Source organism: Syngnathoides biaculeatus, chromosome 17, assembly GCF_019802595.1.
Source record: "Syngnathoides biaculeatus isolate LvHL_M chromosome 17, ASM1980259v1, whole genome shotgun sequence".
Classification (NCBI taxonomy): domain Eukaryota; kingdom Metazoa; phylum Chordata; class Actinopteri; order Syngnathiformes; family Syngnathidae; genus Syngnathoides; species Syngnathoides biaculeatus.
Window position 1 is genome coordinate 3,035,862 of NC_084656.1, and position 21,947 is coordinate 3,057,808.

The 21,947-nt window shown below is 40.8% G+C and overlaps 1 protein-coding gene across 1 annotated transcript in view; it reads right to left on the reverse strand.

Annotated features, from left to right (window-relative positions):
* Nucleotides 1–21,947, reverse strand: part of pam (peptidylglycine alpha-amidating monooxygenase) — a 94,635-nt gene continuing 72,688 nt past the window's right edge. The window contains exons 21-27 of the mRNA XM_061800881.1: nt 17,471–17,674; nt 14,765–14,889; nt 12,718–12,814; nt 12,564–12,614; nt 6,442–6,687; nt 4,500–4,559; nt 1–3,605 (exon numbers count right to left, since the gene is read on the reverse strand). Of these exons, the coding sequence (XP_061656865.1) occupies nt 3,424–3,605; nt 4,500–4,559; nt 6,442–6,687; nt 12,564–12,614; nt 12,718–12,814; nt 14,765–14,889; nt 17,471–17,674 (965 nt within the window). The 3' untranslated portion in view covers nt 1–3,423. The remainder of the gene's footprint in view (nt 3,606–4,499; nt 4,560–6,441; nt 6,688–12,563; nt 12,615–12,717; nt 12,815–14,764; nt 14,890–17,470; nt 17,675–21,947) is intronic.

A 21,947-nucleotide genomic window follows, 5' to 3' on the forward strand; every position in this document is an offset into this window, starting at 1 on the left:
TGCTTTGCAAACACTTTATTACACAAATAACATTGTTACTAAAATAGTACCTTTGCAGCAAAACCAGTGTGACAATAAATATCAGTTCACGTGTGACTGCAACATCCCATTTCTATAGCATGCTTTAAATAAATTTTCTTTCAAATGAAGCAGATAAAGATAAATATTTATCGAAAGGAAATTTTGTTTGCCTGTGTACACGATTAAGGGAGCTCACTCCAACCTTGAAGATCATCCTACTGTATTGAACTAAATATCTTCCAACATTCTCATTTCTAATTTTCTGACTTTCATGTGCAAAGAATTTAGTTTCATTTTTCTACATCCACATTTACCTAATTAATTTCCCATTAAATTCTAAACAAGTCTCTGCTCAAATATAAACAAGATTACTAGTGCATACCGTAAGTTGATGCAGGCCTTCTGTGGTACATCCAAATCAAATTAATTGTATTAGCGATTTCTGAGAAAATATACAATTGCAATTCGTTGGCGATTAGTTTGGAATAAACCCCAAAGACAGCTAGTAGGGGCTCCAGCTCACCCCCAAGCTTAGTACATGGTTATGCATGGTATAGAAAATGGATGGATTACTGAGTAAATAATGGAGATGAAATTGACGTATTCCTGGACACAGTGCCTTAGACTAGGCTGCAATTTTGCTCCTATGGTATATTTTGTAATGGCAAATGATGACAAAAGGCAAAATATTAGAAGGCACAAAATTGCTTTACACATGTGACTGAGTTGAAACATGGGCCAAAGATTAATACAAATATAATAATGTGGAATGTGGATATACAGAATATATTTATGTATGGAAGAATGCACTTTCCGTGTTACAAAAGTGTTACATGTAACTGAAATACGTTTTCAGTATCCAACATTTCTCATGAAAAGCTAAGAACGACTGTCCCAAATTGTAGAAACTCAAACAGAAGTTCACTAGAATGAGCAATAAAACATAAAGCAACAACAACAAACAAGCAAAATAATATAACTATCAATTGGACGTAGTTGGAAGTTGCTTAATTTTTATGAAACAAACAGGAAAAACTAGCACAACATAGTTGAATTCACAGTGGTTACAATTGCATGGCAGCTAAAAATGCCTTCACAAAACGATATCATAGCCAAATAATTGTGATGATATGGCAGAATTATTTTACTATTTTGAGAATGTCTGTTTACATGCTCGCAATTTTGCTGCTGTGAAATAAAAACAATCTCACTTCTTTTTCTCAACTGGATGTAGTCCGTAAAAAAACAATTTAGTTATTGGAAATAGAGTGAATGGCATTTGAAAATAATACAACACTATTTAAGAGCTATGATATAAATTAATTAATGTGTGAGCCACTTTATGTATATTTGTACAAAACTGTGGTCATACAACAGTGAATAAATTAATTATTTGAACACCCTCCGAAATTGCAAGATCTCCCACTTAGAAATCATGGAGTGGTCTGAAATTTTCATTGTAGGTGCATATCCACTGTGAGAGAGATAATCATAGTAATCATAATAATAATAAGAAGAAAAATCCAGAAATCACAATGTATGTATTTTTTTTAACGATTTATTTGTGTGATACAGCTGCAAATAAGTATTTGAAAACTTGTCTATCAGCTGGAATTCTGACCCTCAAAGACCTGTTAGTCCGCCTTTACAGGTCCACTTCCACTCCATTTATTATCCTGAATCAGATGCACCTGTGTGAGGTTGTTAGCTGTATAAAGACACCTGTCCACTCCATACAATCAGTAAGACTCAAACTTGTAACATGGCCAAGACCAAAGAGCTGTTCAAAGACACCAGAGACAAAATTGTACAACTCCACACGGCTGGAAAGGGCTACAGAGAAATTGCCAAGCAGTTTGGTGAAAAAAGGTCCACTGTTTGAGCAATCATTACAAAAATGGAAGAAGCTAAACATGACTAAATCTCAATCAGAGTGGAGGCCCATACAAGATATTACCTCATGGGGTCTCAATGATCCTTAGAAAGGTGAGGAATCAGCCCAGGACTACACGATAGGACTTGGTCAATGACCTGAAAAGAGCTGGGACCACCGTTTCTAAGGTGACTGTTGGTAATACACTAAGACTTGATGGTTTGAAATCATGCATTGCACGGAAAGTTCTGCTTATTCCAGCACGTCAAGGCCCGTCTTAAGTTTGCCAATGACCATTTGTATGGTACAGAGGACTCATGGGAGAAGGTTTTGTGGTCAGATGAGACCAAAATGGAACTTTTAGGTCATAATTCCACGAACCGTGTTTGGGAAAACACGAATGATGAGTTCCATCACAAGAACACAATCCCTACCGTGAAGCATGGGGGTGGTAGCATCATGCTTGGGGGGGGGGGTTTTCTGCACATGGGACAGGACGACTGCACTGTATTAAGGAGAGGATGACCGCGGCCATGTATTGTGATGTTTTGGGGAACAACCTCTTTCCCTCAGTCAGAGCATTGAAGATGGGTCGTGGCTGGGTCTTTCAACATGACAATAACCCGAAGCACACAGTCAGGAAAACCAAGGAATGGCTCCATAAGAAGCATATGAAGGTTCTGGTGTGGCCTAGACAGTCTCCAGACCTAAACCCATTATAAAATCTTTGGAGGGGGCTGAAAGTCCGTGTTTCTCAGCAACAGCTCAGAAACCGGTCTGATCTAGAGAAGATCTGTGTGGAGGAGTGGGCCAAAATCCCTCCTGCAGTGTGTGCAAACCTGGTGAATAACTACAGGAAACGTTTGACCTCTGTAATTGCAAACAAGGGGTACTGTACCAAATATTTACATTGGTTTTCTCGGGTGTTCAAATACTCATTTGCAGCTGTAATACACAAATAGTTAAAAAAAAAAAAAAAAAAATCATACATTGTGATTTCTGGATTTTTCTTTTTAGATTATGTCTCTCACAGTGGACATGCACCTACGATGAAAATTTCAGACCGCTCCATGATTTCTAAGACTTGCAATTATAGCAATGCAATATAATATAATTGCAATATAGGAGGGTCCTCAAATACTTATTTTCTTCACTGTATCTGTCAACATTGTTAAATAATTGTACTAGTTGTAATCCTATCATGCCAAGCGTCAAATGATTCAACGTAAAGAAGTTTCAGAAAACTTCCAAAATTCCTCACCTTATATCAACAAAATAACACAAGACGTCAAATTAAAAGCAATTGTAGGAAGTCATTTAACTTGATTTTAAATCTCAAGTAGAAAGTCTAAGGGTAGTTTAAGAACATGGGTATATATATCTAAGGTGAAATAAATGGATTGGATTACAGCAAACTGATTTGATGTACAGTCCATATTTAAATATATAAACAATAAGGCATCTAACACAACATTTACATGATGCTGAATGGCATACAAGCAGTAGGTTTGTGGCCAGCTGCACCTCACCTAAGAGGAGGGTGGAGGCGGCGGGGGGTGAGTGGAGTACTCTTCGTTCTCAGATTCACTGCTCTCCCCATCGTACCTTTCCTGGTCACTGCCTTCAGTGCTCAGCTGGTCAAAGCCGTGACGACTGTAACCCTTATGGGAGGCAAAGAAGTTTCCGAGGTTCATGCTGCCGACCGTTTTACCTGCACAGAGGGGAGACATCACGAATAAGGTTACTATATCTACATTAAATGTCCAATTAAAATGAAATACCACAATATACACTCTCACAACAATTCTGCCTGTGAAATAACCTACCAGAGGGATTCTATTAAAAAAAAAGTTACATTTCATGAGTACGTTCTCACTTACACACTGTGTCAAACAATGTTTAAAGGGTAAACAATTTCCTGATGTATAGAACCTGTTTGCCATGGGTTACCCTGCCAGGGGTGTGAAGCCCCAGACAACTTAGCTCCGAGGATCTTCAGGACACACAAACTCCTCCACCACGATAAGGTGACGGTTCAGGAGAGGAGGGTTTTTTTTCCCTTTCTAAAAACATTAAATATTTTAGAAGTGCTGAAAACCTGTAAAGACTGAGAAATATTTATCTGTGATATTGAAAATTAAGTCTCATGTTCTCAGTTGTCTATATTGTTTGGACAAGCAAAACAGAGATCAGATGATGCAACTAGGTCTTTGACATGAGTCACCTCTCTCCCACTATATAAGTACCAAGCAAGGGGCTTTTCATTCCATACAGTGCCTATTCGGCACAATTGCCACCGCCTTATTGATAACTGCGTCCATTTCTAACACTACAACATGCATTTAGCCATCCACCTCCTCAAACAATCAGATTTTTTTTCATGTGGTATTCAGAGCTGGTTAGTTAATCTTTCCTTCAGTCTTCTAGCCAACAAGCGTCCCAGCCAATTGGGTTCATGTACGAAACAGACATTTATAGGAAGAGGGCATGTTTCTGTCATGACATATTCAGATTTTTAACCCCTAGACTCAAGGTTGATGAATTCACTGAGAGGGTGAAGGGGTGATGATCAACAACAAAAATGAATGTATTAGAAACTACTTACCTTTAATTATTCCCAAAATCCCTCCAACAGCACCGGGCTCAGTTTTCACCTCACACCGATCTGTAGGCAGATCAAATTTAGAGTGAGTGAAAGAAACAACATAGTGTCTGGTGAAAGTATTCGGCCCCCTTGAACTTTTCAACCTTTCGCCACATTTCAGGGTTCAAACATAAAGATATAAAATTAAAAAAAAATTGTCAAGAGTCAACAACAAGTGGGACACAATCGTGAAGTGGTACGAAATGTATTGGATATTTTAAACCGTTTTAACAATTAAAACCTGAAAAGTGGGGCGTGCAATATTATTCGACCCCCTTGCATTAATACTTTATAGTGCCACCTTTTGTTGCAATTACAGCTGCAAGTCGCTTGGGGTATGTCTCTATCAGTTTGGCACAGAGAGACTGAATTTCTTGCCCATTCTTCCTTGCAAAACAGCTCGAGATCAGTGAGCTTGGATGGAGAGCGTTTGTGAAAAGCAGTCTTCAGCTCTGCGCACAGATTCGCGATTGGATTAAGGGTCTGGAATTTGGCCATTCTAACACTTAGATATGTTTATTTGTAAACCATTCTATTGTAGATTTGGCTTTATGTTTTGGATCATTGTCCGGTTGGAAGATAACTATCTGTCCCAGTCTCAGGTCTTTTGCAGACTCCAACAGGTTTTCTTCTAGAATGGTCCTGTATTTGGCTCCATTCATCTTCCCATCAATTTTAACCATCTTCCCCGGTCCCAGCTGAAGAAAAGCAGGCCCAAACCATGAGGCTGCCACCCGCATGTTTGACAGTGTGGATGACGTGTTCATGGTGGTGAGCTGTGTTGCTTTTACGCCAAACATTTTGCATTGTGGCGAAAAAGCTTGATTTTGGTTTCATCTGACCAGAGCACCTTCTTCCACATGTTTAGTGTGGCTCCCAAATGGCTTGTGGCAAACTTTAAACGAGACTTTTTATGGATATCTTTAAGAAATGACTTTCTTCTTGCCACTCTTCCATAAATGCCAGATTTTTGCAGTGATTGTTGTCCTATAACCAGACTCTCCCACCTCAGCTGTAGATCATCCAGAGCGATCATGGGCCTCTTGGCTGCATCTCTGATCAGTCTTCTCTTTGTTTGATGTGAAGGTTTAAAGGGACGGCAAGGTCTTGGTAGATTTGCAGTGGTCTGATACTCCTTCCATTTCAATATGATTGCTTGCACGGTGCTCCTTGAGATGTTTAAAGCTTGGGAAATATTTGTGTATCCAAATCCAGCTTTAAATTTCTCCACAACAATCCAATAAATATCCAATAAATTTCATTTCACTTAACGATTGTGTACCACTTAGTCTTCATGATGCTCTCTGTACTTTAAACAGAACCTTGAGACTGTCACAGAGCAGGTGCATTTCTACGTAGACTTTATTACACACAGGTGGATTCTATTTATCATCATCATTGGATCATTCAGAGATAATAACTGAACTTCAGGAGTGAGTTTGCTGCACTGAAAGTAAAGGGGCTGATTAATATTGCAAGCCTCACTTTTCAGTTTTTTATTTGTTAAAAAAGTATAAAATATCCAAGAAATTTCATTCCACTTCACGATTGTGTTGCCCTCGTTGAAAAAAATTAATTTTATATGTCAATGTTTGTAGTCTGAAATGTGGCAAAAGGTTGAAAAGTTCAAGGGGCCTGAATACTTTCACAAGGCACTGTAGAAGAAGGTTATCTGTCCACTGCATGACTCAAGTGCATAGATCTGCGACACGACAATTGAATTTAGACATTTTAGTCATGAAGTACTGTCTACACAAGTAAAGATTGAATCTATGCTTTTTCTGTCCTTATGGGCACTAGTACTACTTTTGTTCAAAGAAAAGGTCAGATCAAACCTATTATGAAAGAGCCCTGGAAGTTAAAACTATGTGAAGTGGCACGATAGTTTTTCTGCCGTACGTACTGTTTTTTCTCCAGCAGATGAAGACTCCTATGGACATGACGAGCAAAAGAGGGATAAGCAAGAGCACGGTGATGACAACTGGTAGGAGACCTTGCTGTTTCTTGGGATTGGGTACAATATTTTTCTTTTCATCTTGTTGGGGCTTAAGGTGTTGAGACAAATATGGCTTCTGTTGGACTTCAGCAGTCTGCAGTCTTGACATGTTCTGCTCTGGCATCATTTTGGTTTGGATAAAGGACTCAATTTCTACAAAGAGAGAAATGAAACCAAGAAAGGTGTTTTGTTTGTTCGTTTCAATTAGTATGATTCCACATGGTGAAATGGATAATAACAAGGAATGGCTTTTCAATTTTTCTGAACATTTATTTTTTTTTTCATGTAACATATGTTGTTACCAATTGAATGTCACTTAGGCCTGTCATATAGCAATTTACACCTACCATTTGTATCAAACCTTATACACTGTGCCATAAAAAGATTTGGCCCCTTTATTAAAAAAAAAAAAAAAAAAGCAATTTGCAAACACTTAAATTATTTGGTTCTAATTATTTTAATAACCCACAAAGAAATTCTAAGAAAATACAAAGTGAAGTTGATAAATGATTAATTAATAAATAAAATAAAAACACTCCCAAACATACTAGACCGTATGAGAAAAGGTCATCGACCTTGTTAGATCATTTGTTAACTAACCAACCACAGTTTTTGAAAAGCTGAGCTCAGTTTCACTGGCCACACCCGCTGATGGCTGTCATTTTGTTGAGTCAAGATATACATTAAATTGTACCTATCACAAAAAAGTAGACCTAAATAGTACCACTCTGTCACAATCCAATGAAATTAAAGCACGAATGAGAAATAGGGTCATCTGGAAAAAGTTAAAGACATTTCCAAGGTTTTGGGTGAACCATGGTGAGAGTTATCCACAAATGTAGAAAACTAGAACAGTACTGTAAATACCCAGGACAACCTAAAAATCATCCTATATTTACACTTATAGTATTCCAAAGCATTTATTAAACAGTATAACCTTGTTTGGGTGATGTGGATTGGGACTGTCTGTGCGGGGAGCTAAACTCAAGACGCTTGGTGATGAAAGCTAATGAAATCATGAACTTGTCACAATGGAGCGGCTGGAGCGGTTTGCATTGACTGTTGTTGTGATGGTTATCTCATTGCAGCTGAGAGCTTCCCCTACCTTTGGAGCAAGCAACGACTGTGTAACTAGCTGATGAAATCAACTCGAAATAAAAAGAGGAGGTTTGACAGTGTGCTTTTAGAACTGTAGGAGATGGTTAAATAAGCACATTTCCTATCCGGTCTCCTCGTAAGAAAAATAATCTAAGTCTTTTGTCTTCCATCCATGTGTGTTATTTATTAAATATTATATGTTGACTTGAACCTGACACTAACTTGGTCCTTTGAGACAGATCCCAAGACACCTGAGGATTCTAGCGGGTGTGTCGAATACCAGAAAGACCGTGGCCACAGCAGAGTCCTTCTGAGTCTAAAGACCTTTTCCGAGACTGGTATCCAGCCTGCTGCTAATTTTGTTTGAAAAGCGGGAAACCAGTTCAAAAGAGTGAATGACGGGGAGTCATTAAACATGTAGGAGACACGTCAAACCTTGTGACTACTCATCAATGGCAAGTAAATGAGGGACAGTGGAGTCCTGTGCGCATTTAAATTCCACATATAAATAACTTCAAATTCATCAACACCTTAACCCGTGTGTGTGAGAGAGAATTGTGTGAAAGGAGACGAATACCATGAGGTATTGTTTTATATAAAACTATAATTGTAAACAACATGTCACGCTGGAAGCAAAGGCAAAAATTCTCCACCTGAAAGGGTTGAAGTGAGAATTACCATAAAAAAATAAAAATTAAAAAAAAAAAACTGTCACTGGCTTCAGTTAAAGTCAGTTCATAACTCAACCATGATATAAAAGATGGTTGAAAATGGGTGGCACGGTAGCGCAGCTGTAAAGCGTTGGCCTCACAGTTCAGAGGTAGAAGGTTCGCCTGTGTGGAGTTCGCATGTTCTCCCCGTGTCTGCGTGGGTTTTCTCCAGCCACTCCAGTTTCCTCCCACATCCCAAAAACATGCAACATTAACTGGACACTCGAAATTGCCCCAAGGTGTGATTGTGAGTGCGGGTGTTTGTCTCAATGTGCCCTGTGTTTGGCTGGCAACCAGTTCAGGGTGTACCCTGCTTCCTGCCTGCTGACAGCTGGATTAGGCTCCAGCACTCCCACAACCCTTGTGAAGAAAATGGATGGATGGTTGAAAATGGTAGAGTGCACTAAGGCAACAACCATTGCTGTGAAAAAGAAAGGTTTTCCTTACATTTACCAAAATCATGTTTTTCCTATGGAGTGATGGGAAAGTACCATTGCATTTGTTTAAAAAAAAATTAAAAGAAAAAATAAAAGAATAAATAATGATGATGACAACAAGATCATACCAGTAGTCAAACATTTTGGTGCAGTCTGATGACCTGGGGTTACTTTCTTAATTTAGGAAAAGGGATTTGGATTGGAGGGATTCCGGTCCTAATTCAGGTTACTCATTCTGACTACATTTCCAAAGGAGTCAACCGTCCATCCATCTTCTAGTGCTTATCCAAGGTCAGGTTGCGGGGGCAGTAGATTAAGTGGGGATGTCCAGACTTTCCTTTCCCCAGCCACTTCATCCAGCGCTTCCAGGTAGATCTGAGGCATTCCCAGGCCACCTGAAATAGGTAGTCTCTCCAGCATAACCTGGGTTATCCCGGGATCTCCTTTCGGTTATGTGCCCGGAACACCTCACAAGGGAGGCGTCCGGGTGGCGTCCAAATTAGATGCCCCAGCCACCTCATCTGGCTCCTCTCAATGCAGAGGAGCAGCAGCGCTACTTTCAGCTCCTTTCTGACGACCGAGCATCTTACTCCATCTCCAAGGGAGAGGCCGGACACCTTGCAAAGGAAACACATGTATCTGCTTGTATCTGGGATCTTGTTCTTTTGGTCATGATCCACAGCTAGTGACCATAGGTGAGGGTAGGAACGTAGATTGGTAAATTGAGAGCTTTACTTTTTAATTTAGCTACTTCTTTACCACAAGGGACCGATACAAAGTCTGCATCACTGCAGACGCTTAACCGATCCGGCTATTGATCCGGCAGTCCATTCTTCCCTCATTTGTGTACAAGACGCCAAGATACTTAACTCCTCCACTTGAGGGAGGATCTCATCCCTAACCTGGAGCGGGCACACCACTCTTTTCTGACTGAGGACCAGGGTCTCAAATTTAGAGGTGTTAATTATCATCCTAGCTGCTTCACACTCGGGTGCAAACCGCTCCAGTGAAAGTTGGAGATTACGGCTTGATAAAGCCAAAAGAATCACATCATCTACAAAAAACAGAGATGCAATACGGAGGCCACCAAATTGGAGCCTTCTATGCATCAGCTGTGCCTTAGAAGTTTGTCTATGAAAGTTCTGAACAGAATCGGTGACATAGGGCCTTACCTGAAACAAGTCAGACTTCCTCCGGCAATGTGAACTAAACTCTGACACCAGTCGTACAAGGACCGAACTGCCCTTATCTGGGGGTTTAGTACACCATACCCTTGAAAGACCCACCACGCCACTCCCCAAGGGAGACTGTCGAAGGCCTTCTTCAAGGCCATAAAACACATTCAGAATGGTGTAGAGCTGGTCTACTGTTTCACGCCCAGGACGAAAATCACATTCCTCCTCCTGAATCTGAGATTTGACCTCCCAAAGGACCCTCTTCTCCAGCACCCCAGAATAGACTTTACCAGGGAGCCTGAGGAATGTGATCCCCTGTAGTTGGACTATACCCATTCTTAAATAGGGGGCTACCACCCCAGTCTGCCAATCCAGAGGCACTGTTCCCAATGTGCAAGTGATGTTGCCTTTAGGAACTCCGGGCGAATTTCATCCAACCCCGGGGAACTGCCAACAATGAGGTTTTTAACCACCTCAGTGACCCTAAACCCCAGAGGTAGGAAAGCCCATCTCAGAGAACTCAGATTCTGTTTCCTTATGGGAATGTGTGTCAGTGGAATTGAGGAGGTCTTAAAAGTATTCTCTCCACCGACTCACAACGTCCTCAGTCGAGGTCAGAAGCGCCCCAGTATACACAGCCTTGACGGTGCATTGTTTCCCCCTCCTGAGACACCGCATGGTGGACCAGAATTTCCTCGAAGCAGTCTGGAAGTCTTTCTCTGTGGCCTCACCAAACTCCTCCCATGCTTGAATTTTTGTTTCAGCAACCACCAAAGCTACATTCTCCTTGGACAGCCGCGACTCATCATCCGCCTCAGGAGTCCCACAGACTATGAATCCCTGATGCCTTCTTTAGCTTCATGGGATCCATCACCGTTGGTGTACACCAATGGGCTCGGGGATTGCTGCAGTGACAGGGACTGACGACCTTACGGACACAGCTCCAGTCTTCCACCTCAGCAATGTCAGCGAAGAACATGTTCCACTCGGACTCATTGTCACCCTCGTTTTTCCAGAACATGAGTAAAGTTGTTTTGGAGGTGGTAGTTGAAACTTCTTCTGACAAAGGATTCTGGCAGATGTTCGCAGCAGACACTCACAATGTTTGGGCTTGCCACATTGGACCAGCATCGTCCCCAACCATCGGAGCCAACTCACCACCAGGTGGTGATTAGTTGACAGCTCTACCCCTCTCTTCACCCGAGTGTCCAAGACATGCGGTCACAAGTCCAACCACAACGTTGATTATTGAACTGCGACCTGAGGTGTCCTGGTGCCGAGTTCACATGTTGACACCCTTATGCTTGAACATGGTGTTCGTTATGGACAATCCATGATGAGCAGAGACGTTTAGTAAAAGAACACAGCTTGGGTTCTGTTTGGGGGTGGGGGGCCATTCTTGGCAATCACGCCCTTTCAGGTCTCATTGTCATTGCCCACATGAGCACTGCAGATCCCCAGCAGACTGATGGAGTCCCGAGCGGGAGTGCGCTCCAGCACTCCTTCTCAAGACTCCAAAAAAGAGTGGGTACTCGGAACTGTTGTCTAGTGCATAGGCACAAACATTAATCGGGACCCTTCCACCCACCCGAAGGTGGTAGAGAGAGGCTGCCTTCTCGTCCACTGGGGTGAACCCCAACGTATAGGCGGCAAGCCAAATGGTAATAAGTAGACCGACACCTGTTCGGCGCCTCTCACCATGGGAAACTCCAGAGAGTACAGAGTCTAACCCCCTTACGAGGACTGATACCAGAGCCCGAGCTCTGTGTGGAGGTGAGGAGGAGTAGATAAAAAAGGTTCACCACAAAGTGCAAACCATTAACAGGCCTCAAAAATACAAAGGCCAGAATTGACTTCAACGGCAGAAGAAAGTTTGGATAAAAATTAGAACAGCTCATGATCCAAAGGACACCACATTGTGTGTAAAACAGGGTGGAGCCAGTGTGATGCCCTGGGCATGCATGGCTTCCAATGGCACTTGTTCACTTGGGTTTAATGATGATGTGATAAAAGAGAGAAGCAGCCAGATAAATTCTCAAGTGTATAGGGATATACTATCTGATCAAAGTTGATTGGATGGCTCTTTACAGTACAGATGGACAATGATCCAATACATGCTGCAAAATAACCCAAGTGTTTTTTTCAAGCAAAGAAGTAGAATATTCTGCAAAGGCCAAGTCACCACATCTCAACCCAATCGATAATGCATTTTACTTCTTCAAGACAAAACTGAAGGCAGAAAGACCCACAAAACGAGCAACAACTGAAGAGAGCTCTAGTAAAGGCCTGGCAAAACATGATGAAGAAGGAAACCCAGCATTTGGTCCATGAATTCCAGACTTCAGGCAATCAGGCAAAGGATTCTCAACAAAATACTGAAAAGTAACATTTTACTTAGGGTTACGTTTATTTGTCCAATTACTTTTGAGCCTCTGATTGAGGAGCATTTGTAAAAACACTTTCTACATGTTTAATCGTACAGTATATTTTTAACTGCACTTCAATTCTATTGCGTTTCATTTAAAAACTAATGTGGTGGTATGTAGAGTATAGCTCTTGAAGATTGTGTCATTGTCCAAATATTTCTGGGCTTAACTCTACAAACTTACCTTCAAGTTCTTGAACTTCAATTCCAGCCTTCTTGACTGAACGATGTGTCTCTGGAACAGGAAACAAAGTTAACAAACAACATTGTAAATCTGGTAGAGAATGCGTAATCTAAAGAAAAACACTGGGGTGGGGGTAAGCAGTAGTAGATCTTACTTTCAGCTGTAAACTTGAAGACAGTGTTGCTGGTTGCGTCACCCACAAAGATGCTCCCATTCTTGGTGACAGCAATGTCATGAGGCATTTTGAACTCCTGAAAAATAATTTTTAAAAATGCAAAAATTTAATACATTTAAACTTCATGATCTCCCAAGAGAGTATGAACACTGAACCAAAGTAAAATGTTACTTGTCTGCATTTGACTTGTAGTTGCTATACCATATTTTTCATCAATATTTTTTGTTTTTTTTGGGGAGGAGGGGTCTCTTCTTTTTCCTCAATTTTTTGCCTGGTCTCAGGTGTGTTTCAGGCTTACCAGAGATTGATTTCTTGAAAATCGAACACCCCAAATGTGTTACAATGACATTTGAATGTACATCAGTCGCACGCGATTAAAATGTATTAGCAACAATTTACAGCTCTTCTAATTTTTTTTTTAATTTTAACACATTTTAATCTTGTGTGACCAATGTACATATTCAAATTAAGTAAATTCAGGACTCTTTTTTTCAGTGCTTGTCCTGGAGTCACAAGAAGCGATTGTGAAGGGAATAGGCACCACAAATTATCGCCACGATCAATTGTCCTCACAAACACCAGTGATTCAATAAACACAGTGGTTAATAAATGAATTCTGAGTCTTTGCCTCTATTTCATTGTTGAAATCAAATGTTCCCGGGCATACATTGTCCATCAGGGCTAATTGTTCATGTGTGTCTGATGTGTAGATTTATTATGTTTCCCAGCATCACCACCTCTCAGTGTTGCCAAAGCACCAAAAGCTGCAGAAACGTGAGAACACCAGCCACCAGCTGGCTTGAGGCAACGCACATTTCCAAACTCATTTCACTCTTGATAAATCTGAACTTTGCGGTGAAATAACATAAGTCACGTTTTTGTGTGTATGCAACTTTTGTACATATAGCTAGCTAAGTACAAGCTCTATCAATTAAACATACATAATAAAACATCATGTACATATGTACAAACTGTACATAAAGATAACATATTGCAATAACGAGATTCAGCCAAACTAAACATTTTTGTAGTCAAGTTGTTGACTAACATTAAATTGCAAATCAACAATTACCAAGGTAAGAATTTATTTTCACAAAACTGTATTCTTTAGGTGGGGTCAGCTGGAAAGCGTTGGTCTCACAGTTCTGAGGTCCCGCGTTCAATCCCGGACCCGCCTGCGTGACGTTTGCATGTTCTCCCCATGCCTGCCTGGGTTTTCTCCGGGCACACCGGTTTCCTCCCACATCCCAAAAAACATGCAACATTAATTGGACAGTAAATTGCCCCTAGGTGTGATTGTGAGTGCGGCTGCTTGTCTCAATGTGCCCGGCGATTGGCTGGCAAGCAGTTCATGGTGTAGCCTGCCTCCTGCCCGTTGACAGCTGGGATAGGCTCCAGCACTCCCACGACCCTTGTGAGGTTAAGCGGCTAAGAAAATGGATGGATGGATGTATTCTTTAGGCGGCATGGTGTATGACTGGTTATCATACCTGCGTCATAGATATAAGGACTCAGGTTCAATCCAGCCTAACCTGTGTGGAGTTTGCATGTTCTCCCCACGCCTGAGTGGGGCTTTCTCTGGGTACTGTTTCCTCAAATATCACAAAAAAACATGCACAGCAGCTAAATCCCTCATAGGTGTGAATGTAAATGAATGATTGCTGAGATGTGCCTGTCATGGGTGTGGTCAATTTCAAGAGCTTGAACAAATTGTAAACAGAGTGGTAGAAAATACTCCCCGAGAAGTGCAAAAGGCTAATAGATGGACAAAAAGAAACATTTGGAGATTCTCATCATTGCCAAAGAGTCTGCAACCAAAAATTAAGTGGCGCCAATATTGCTGCATGATGTTTTCATTTATTTTCTTTGAAATGACATCTGATTTGAAAAATAGTTACATTTACCTTTATTCCTGAAGATATTGCACAGGTTATGCAAAAAATGTAGGGGTGCCAATAACGGTGAGGGCTGTACATACATTGGTGGATACATCTGAACATTAGTGCGAGTGTAAAGGATTGTTTACCTTTTTCTTTGGGCTGAAGGTATCCAGTATGTCCTTGGTTGCATAATTTATTGCAAATCCAATTGGAGAAGGGGAGTGTCCAACCAGAGATTTTCCATTTACCGCAAAAATTAGGCCATCTTCTCCTGCATGCAAGCACATTAAAAATAAAGCGAATTTGTCATATAGCAGAAGCTCTCTTTGGACAACGTACGTACGTACATAAGTTATATTGGAAAAACGTCAAATAAGTACAGTGAAGAAAAGAAGTATTTGAACACCCTGCTGTATTGCAAGTTCTCCCACTTAGAAATCATGGAGGGCTCTGAAATTTTCATCGTAGGTGCATGTCCACTGGGAGAGAGATAATCTAAAAAGAAAAATCCAGAAATCTCAATGTAAGATATTTTTTAACAAATTATTTGTGTGATTAAACTGCAAATAAGTATTTGTACACCTGAAAAAAACAATGCTATTTGGTACAGTAGCCTTTGTTTGCAATTACAAAGGTCAGACATTTCCTGTAGTTGTTCACCAGGTTTGCACACACTTCAGGAGGGATTTTGGCCCACTCCTCCACACAGATCTTCTCTAGATCAGACAGGTTTCTGGGTTGTCACTGAGAAACACGGACTTTCAGCTCCCCCCAAATATTTTCTCTTGGGTTTAGGTCTCAAGACTGGCTAGGCCACACCAGAACCTTGATATGCTTCTTGCGGAGCCACTCCTTGGTTTTCGTGGCCGTGTGCTTCAGGTCATTGTCATGTTGAAAGACCCAGCCACGAACCATCTTCAATGCTCTGACTGAGGGAAAGAGGTTGCTCACAATATATACACAATAATGCAGAAAAACACCCCCAAAGCGAGATGCTAACACCCCTATGCTTCACAGTAGGGATGGTCTTCTTGGAATGGACCTGATCATTCGTCTTCCTCCAAACACGATTAGTGGAATTTTTACCAAAAAGTTGGTCTCATTTGACCACAAAACTTTCTCCCATGACTCCTCCGTATCATCCAAATGGTCATTGGCAAACTTAAGACGGGCCTTGATATGTGCTGATTTAAGCAGGAGAACCTTCCTCACCTTTCTAAGGATCATTGAGACCCCACGAGGTGATATCTTGCATGGGGATCCACTCCGATTGAGATTGACCGTCATGTTTAGCTTCTTCCATTTTCTAATGATTGCTCCAAAGTGAACCTTTTTTCACCAAGCTGCTTGGCAATTTCTCCGTAGCCCTACAATCTCTTAGGTCTTGGCCATGTTACAAGTTTGGGTCTTACTGACTGTATGGGGTGGACAGGTGTCTTTATGCAGCTAATGACCTCACACAGGTGCATCTGATTCACAATAATACATGGAGGTGGAGGTGGACTTTTAAAGGCGGACTAACAGGTCTTTGAGGGTCAGAATTCTAGCTGATAGACAGGTGTTGAAATACTTATTTGCAGCTGTATCACACAAATATATCAATTAAAAAAAAATCATACTGTGATTTCTGGATTTTTCTTTTTAGATTATCTCTTTCACAGTGGACAGGTACCTAAGAGGATTTTTTTTTTAATTAATTATTGGAACATTAGGTCCTCTATATTTTTCTGTAAACTAATAATATTTGGGTTTGATATTCATCAATTTTCCATGCCACTCAACTGGTTGAGCTGCAGCATATTCCACCCGACACTGGGCAAGAGGAGGGTACATACTAGACCAAGGGTGCCCAATTTTTTTTTCCCCAAGATCTACTTCTCAAGCATCCAGCCTCTCGCGATCGACGGGGATGGGTGGTTTGGCGTTTTTTTTTTTTTTAAAGAATGACCAATGATGAAATAGAATGACCAAGATCTACCCACTACAAAAATGCAAAACATATTTTAAAGCATATTGAGGATTTTTTTACGTGTCAATGTATGTTTGTGTGCCTTGCATAACCGGCCAATATGACACAACATAATTAACTTCAAACATTTTTTGTAACTATCTGAGTTCACGTTGATGAACACTTAAGACTATAGAATGAAATTAAAAAAAAAATACGGCTGATGTTTTTTTTCTTCCCCCCTCAGCACGCAGTCGCAATCGACCAGACGCATTGTACACCCCTGATTCAGAAGATACACAAAGTCTTTGTGTATATTTTGTCAGGATCGCGATCAACGCATTGAGCACCCCTGCCCTAGACTGATTACCAGCCAATCGGAGTGGGTTTGATCAAAGTGATGAATGAGGCAAGAGGCAAACATTTCCAGGAACTGAATTTACATCTGAATCTGATACACAATTTGGGATTATTTGTGAGAATATGCCCATTTTTTTATCCGTCAATCCCCACAAGAATCGCGGAAGTGTTGGAGCCTATCCTAGCATACTTTGGGTGAAAGGCAGATAACAATCTGGTCGCCAGTGAGTCACGGGGCATATATTGACACCATCACTGAGCAGGATTCGATCCAACGCTGTCTGGACTAAAGTCAGGCATGTGTACCACTACACCATCAGTGAGTTACACTGATTTTTTTTCCCCACATCATCAAAAGTACTGTGCTGTAATGTGACTGTTGTGCAAAGGTGCATTCGAATACATTAACTATGCAAACATATAGCCGTGAATGTCTGCTGGCTTTTGTATTTGGATTTATGATGTATGTATTTTTTTTATCTCCTGAAGAGTCAAGGCAGAAAACACAAATTGAAGAAAGCCAAGGCTAGCTCTGTGAACTCACCTCCAACAGGACTGAAAGTGATGGCATAGATGCTTCTGCCAAACTCCTCTTTTTTTATTTCCTTAACAAACTCTCCAGTTTGTGCTATGAAGCACTGGATGCGTCCATTCTCCCGGTCAGCCACACACACTTCGTTTCTTTCAGTCAAAAATGCAAGGCTGTGCGGGATCCGAAAGGGTACACGCCTTCTCCTATCTGATGAGCCTAGATAAAAAGGATTTACAATAATTGTCATTTCTTCGATTTATTTTTTCCAGCTTCAATTCAGAACAGAAGTTATATTCAGGCACTTTACCTAATGAGGGGTAATTTGTAAAAATGTGCATGATGTAGGCAGTAGAGATTGTGCACCCTAAAAGGCGCCAGGTTTTTGCGATTATGAGCCTGACAAGAAACACAGTTGCAGATGGATTTCCGATTTTTCAGTGGATTTGGACAGCCAGTTACAACATAAAATAATTTATTGCGTCTTTAGTTGAAATTGATGACAACTGGCCATTTTCATCCATGGAGTTAATGACATTGATCGTCACCGAAGAGTTCGTAGAAATGGTGCCAATGAAAGCTACAACGACAGCAGCTGATATTTTTACAGTACTCATCGTAGCACTGGAGATGGTCAGAGTGGACTGGTCCCACTCTGTCAGGTGTTGTGACAAAGTTACGAGAGAAAGAGGAATCTGCAAATAGAGGATGTGATTTTTGGACGTTGCACTATTTTGCACCATTTTTGCTGTGCTGAGGTTTGTTTGATTTACGAGAAGAAATTGGACAGCTCATGGAGGAAAAGGGCCATCCATCCTTCGCATCCATCGTTTTCTTAGCATCTTATCTTCACAAGGGTCGCAGGAGTGCTATAGCCTATCCCAGCTGTCAACAGGCAGGAAGCCGGGTACAGCCTGAACTGTTTGCCAACCAATTACTGGGTACACAGAGACAAACAGATGCACTCAAAATCACACCTAGGGGCAATTTAGAGTGTCCAATTAATGTTGCATGTTTTTGTGATGTGGGAGGAAACTGGAGTGCCCAAAGGAAACCCACTGTGGAAGAATTCATTACTTTTTATTTGTCACGTTAAAAGCATATCATTACTATTCTAGTTATCGGTTTTATTTCCTCCCAAACTGTAACTGTTTTGGTTTCATTCCTACTCAAGCTGTTATCATCCTTGACTCCATGCGCACACACACACACACACACACATACACACATCATTATTTTTGAATGTGCCTTTATTCACTTACTTGCTCACCCTTCCTTTTGACCTTGAGTGCTTTTCGAAATAAAGAGCGTATGCGAGAGGCTGGTTCAGAACGTGTTTGGAGACTAACGGGACAGTCTCTCACGTCCTCCTGATCAGAAAGATGTTTTCTTGTCCATTATTTGTGCATCTAATCTAGCAAACTAGGTAACAAACCTAACATTTACTTTGATCCTTCGAGCCAGATTCCAACATATCTGAGGATCCCAGCTTCAGAGTCGACCTCCAGGAAAGACCATGGCCATGCCAACACAGACCCGTTAAAAGACTTGTCCTCGAACTCTCTAACTGGGATCTGAGGGTTGACGGAAATCCAAGGGACAAGAAAATTTCTTGGTAACAACAAGTTTTTTACGGGGTATAAAAATAGTGAATGCTGACAGGAAATCTGCGCGAAGGTGCGTCGCAGTCTCCACGAAGGTACTGTGTAGGAGAAGCCTTGTGAATACTATCTTATTTCCCATTTTTCACAGGTAGGGAAAATATCACAGAATATCTAGTCGAAAGACTAGTATATTTACTATTTTTCACAGGTAGGGAAAATAGCACAGAATATCTAGTCGAACGAATAGTATATTTCCTATTTTTATCTAGTCGTAGGAGTAGTATATTTCCCATTTTTCACGGAGAAAATAGCACAGAATATCTAGTCAAACGAATACTATTTTTCACAGGGAAAATAGCACAGATTATCTGTTGTCGGGCAACTAGTATATTTCCTATTTCTCACGGGGAAAGTAGCGCAGAGTAACTATTGTCAGGTGACTAGTATATTTCCTATTTTTCACGAGGAAAATAGCACAGAATAACTATAGTCGAACAACTAGTATATTTCCTATTTTCTAAAGAATAAGATAGTAGGAAGATTGCTACTTCCGAAGAGAAATTCCCAAGTTTCAGGACACAGAAATTGACCAGTCTGTGAGTGTGAATGTGTATGGAGTGAATGTCCAAAGTTTGGGAAATTCAAAACTGACCAAGGGTTGTGAGTAAAAACACCCAGGACAACCTGCTCCAAATTGGGAGCACAAGCTTGGTATTCGACCCAAAGTCAGGCACTATTAATTTTTCCCGAAACTGAGGAACCATATCTAGATGCCTATAAGAAATTAGACCGTAAGAAATGGTGGCAAAGTCAACCAAGAAATCCAATTGTCCACTTTCCGAGGTTGAAGTAAAGGAAAAATGCTGTTTGGCTAAAATTGATTACAAGGGAACAACCCGATTCACCGGATAGTGGCAGAAAAAGTACAGATTTTCTGGAAATGTAGATACCTGTGAAGAATTGGACAAACGTCTCAGTAAATTGTCTCTTAAAGACAGACAGAAGAAAAATTATGACCGTGTCACTCAGGGTAGGCTCTCCACCACGTACACCCCAGTGTACCAACGAAAGACCACAGTTGGAGAGAGGGTTTTCTGTGGCAAACACACCCCTCTCGGAAAGATGGAGCGGACCACCAGTCAGAAGCTTACCACAGCCCTGTCGGCCAAACATGCTGTTTACATTCTTGCAGGGCTGTGCACAAGGTGCACAACCTTGTGGCCAGGAAAGCAACACATTTGTGAATGTTTGATGTTTCCAGGTTTACCAATGCTTTCCTGCTGATCAACCATGCCACCAATGTTCGAATTTAATTGTGTTTCTGGTGGATGTTACAGAGCACCTAAATAACAAACAAACAGCTGCTGGGCGCAACAAAGTTATACGCAGTATTATGACAGTATCAGCTCTCATTGCACTTGTTTAGGGAACACCATATTATAGTTCTGTGATATACTTATGTGAATAACTGAGGCATTGTGTGTTTGTACATTCTTTCCCCTCAGAATTTGAAAAAATTAAAATGCTTTATGATTAATAGTGATGTTGTGCTTGTATTATTCTGGACTATATTAAAACAAAGAAAACAATCATGAAGTTTTTGTTGTTAAGTTATAAAGTATAAAACTTAGTATGTAAAGGCAATGTTACCGGTCTGGGCCTCTTGGTAATAGATTTTCCTTCATGAGGCCTCAGACCTAGAATGAGTTTGACAACCCTGATCTGGAACCATCCATTCATCCATTTTCTTCCGCTTATCTGATGTTGGATCACGGGGAAAGGGAAGCCAAGACCTCCCTCTTAACAGCCACTTCTTCCAGCTCTTCCAAGGGGATCCCGAGATGTGCCCAAGCAAGCTGAGAAACAGTCTCTCCAGCATGGGGCATCCTCGGGATCTCCTCCCAGCGGGACATACTCACAACATAAACAAGTTTCCCTCTAATTTTTTACGTGTCTGAGCAAACACACTAAGGCCATGAGCGCTCCTTTTGACCGCTGTGAGCAACATCAGACATATGCACTGTGGTCAATCAGTGTCATCCATTGAAGTTACATGGCTCATTAAAAGGTTCAGATTACATTCCCATCGGAACATTTTTAAGAACAATTTTGTGTTTTTGCAAACTTATACTAAAAATGTCAACAAACAAAAAAATACATTACAATACAAATACCATACAAAGCCAACTATTAACTATATATTTCAAATGTCGCTTCCTACTTTTTTTTCTTTTTTACCCACAATGCTATCCCCCTCTGTTTTTCTTGGTGTAAAACTGAATTGTTGCTTGGATAATATCTTTCGCAATGCATGTTGAAAGCTACATGATGCTCCAAAACAGTTTTAAGGTTAATGTTATGTTGCCTCCTATATTTAAAATACAGAATTAGCTTTTGGGGCAATTTATCGTCTGTGCTTTCATCCTCAATCAGGCTGTGCCAAGGTGGAATTTTAATATTACACACCATCTCATCCTGCACCATCTACTTTGGCTTAAGACCAGACCTTTCTCACTTCTATTATTCACATACCCCGGTGTTTGTAATTATGAGTGTACCCCCTTAAAATGGAGGGGGGCGGTGTCGGGTAAACAAGGAAGTAGAGTGTGTGCATGGTGTGGAAAAAAAAAAAAAAAAAAAAAGACTGGATGGCTCATTGGCCACCAAAACTGAAGTCGCCATCCGCCATCTTAATACTCCCAAAAAACCATGCCGATGTGCAGCGACAGCGATTAACCAGTTTCATGGCTATGAGAAAACATTCCGCAGGTAAGTTAGAAACATTTACTATGATACTGTTAAAGTTTGTTTGTAAACGGTTTTTTTATTTACTGATGAGCTTAATTCACTTGAACAAAGTTTTGTTTACGGTTGTTGTTGTTCACTGT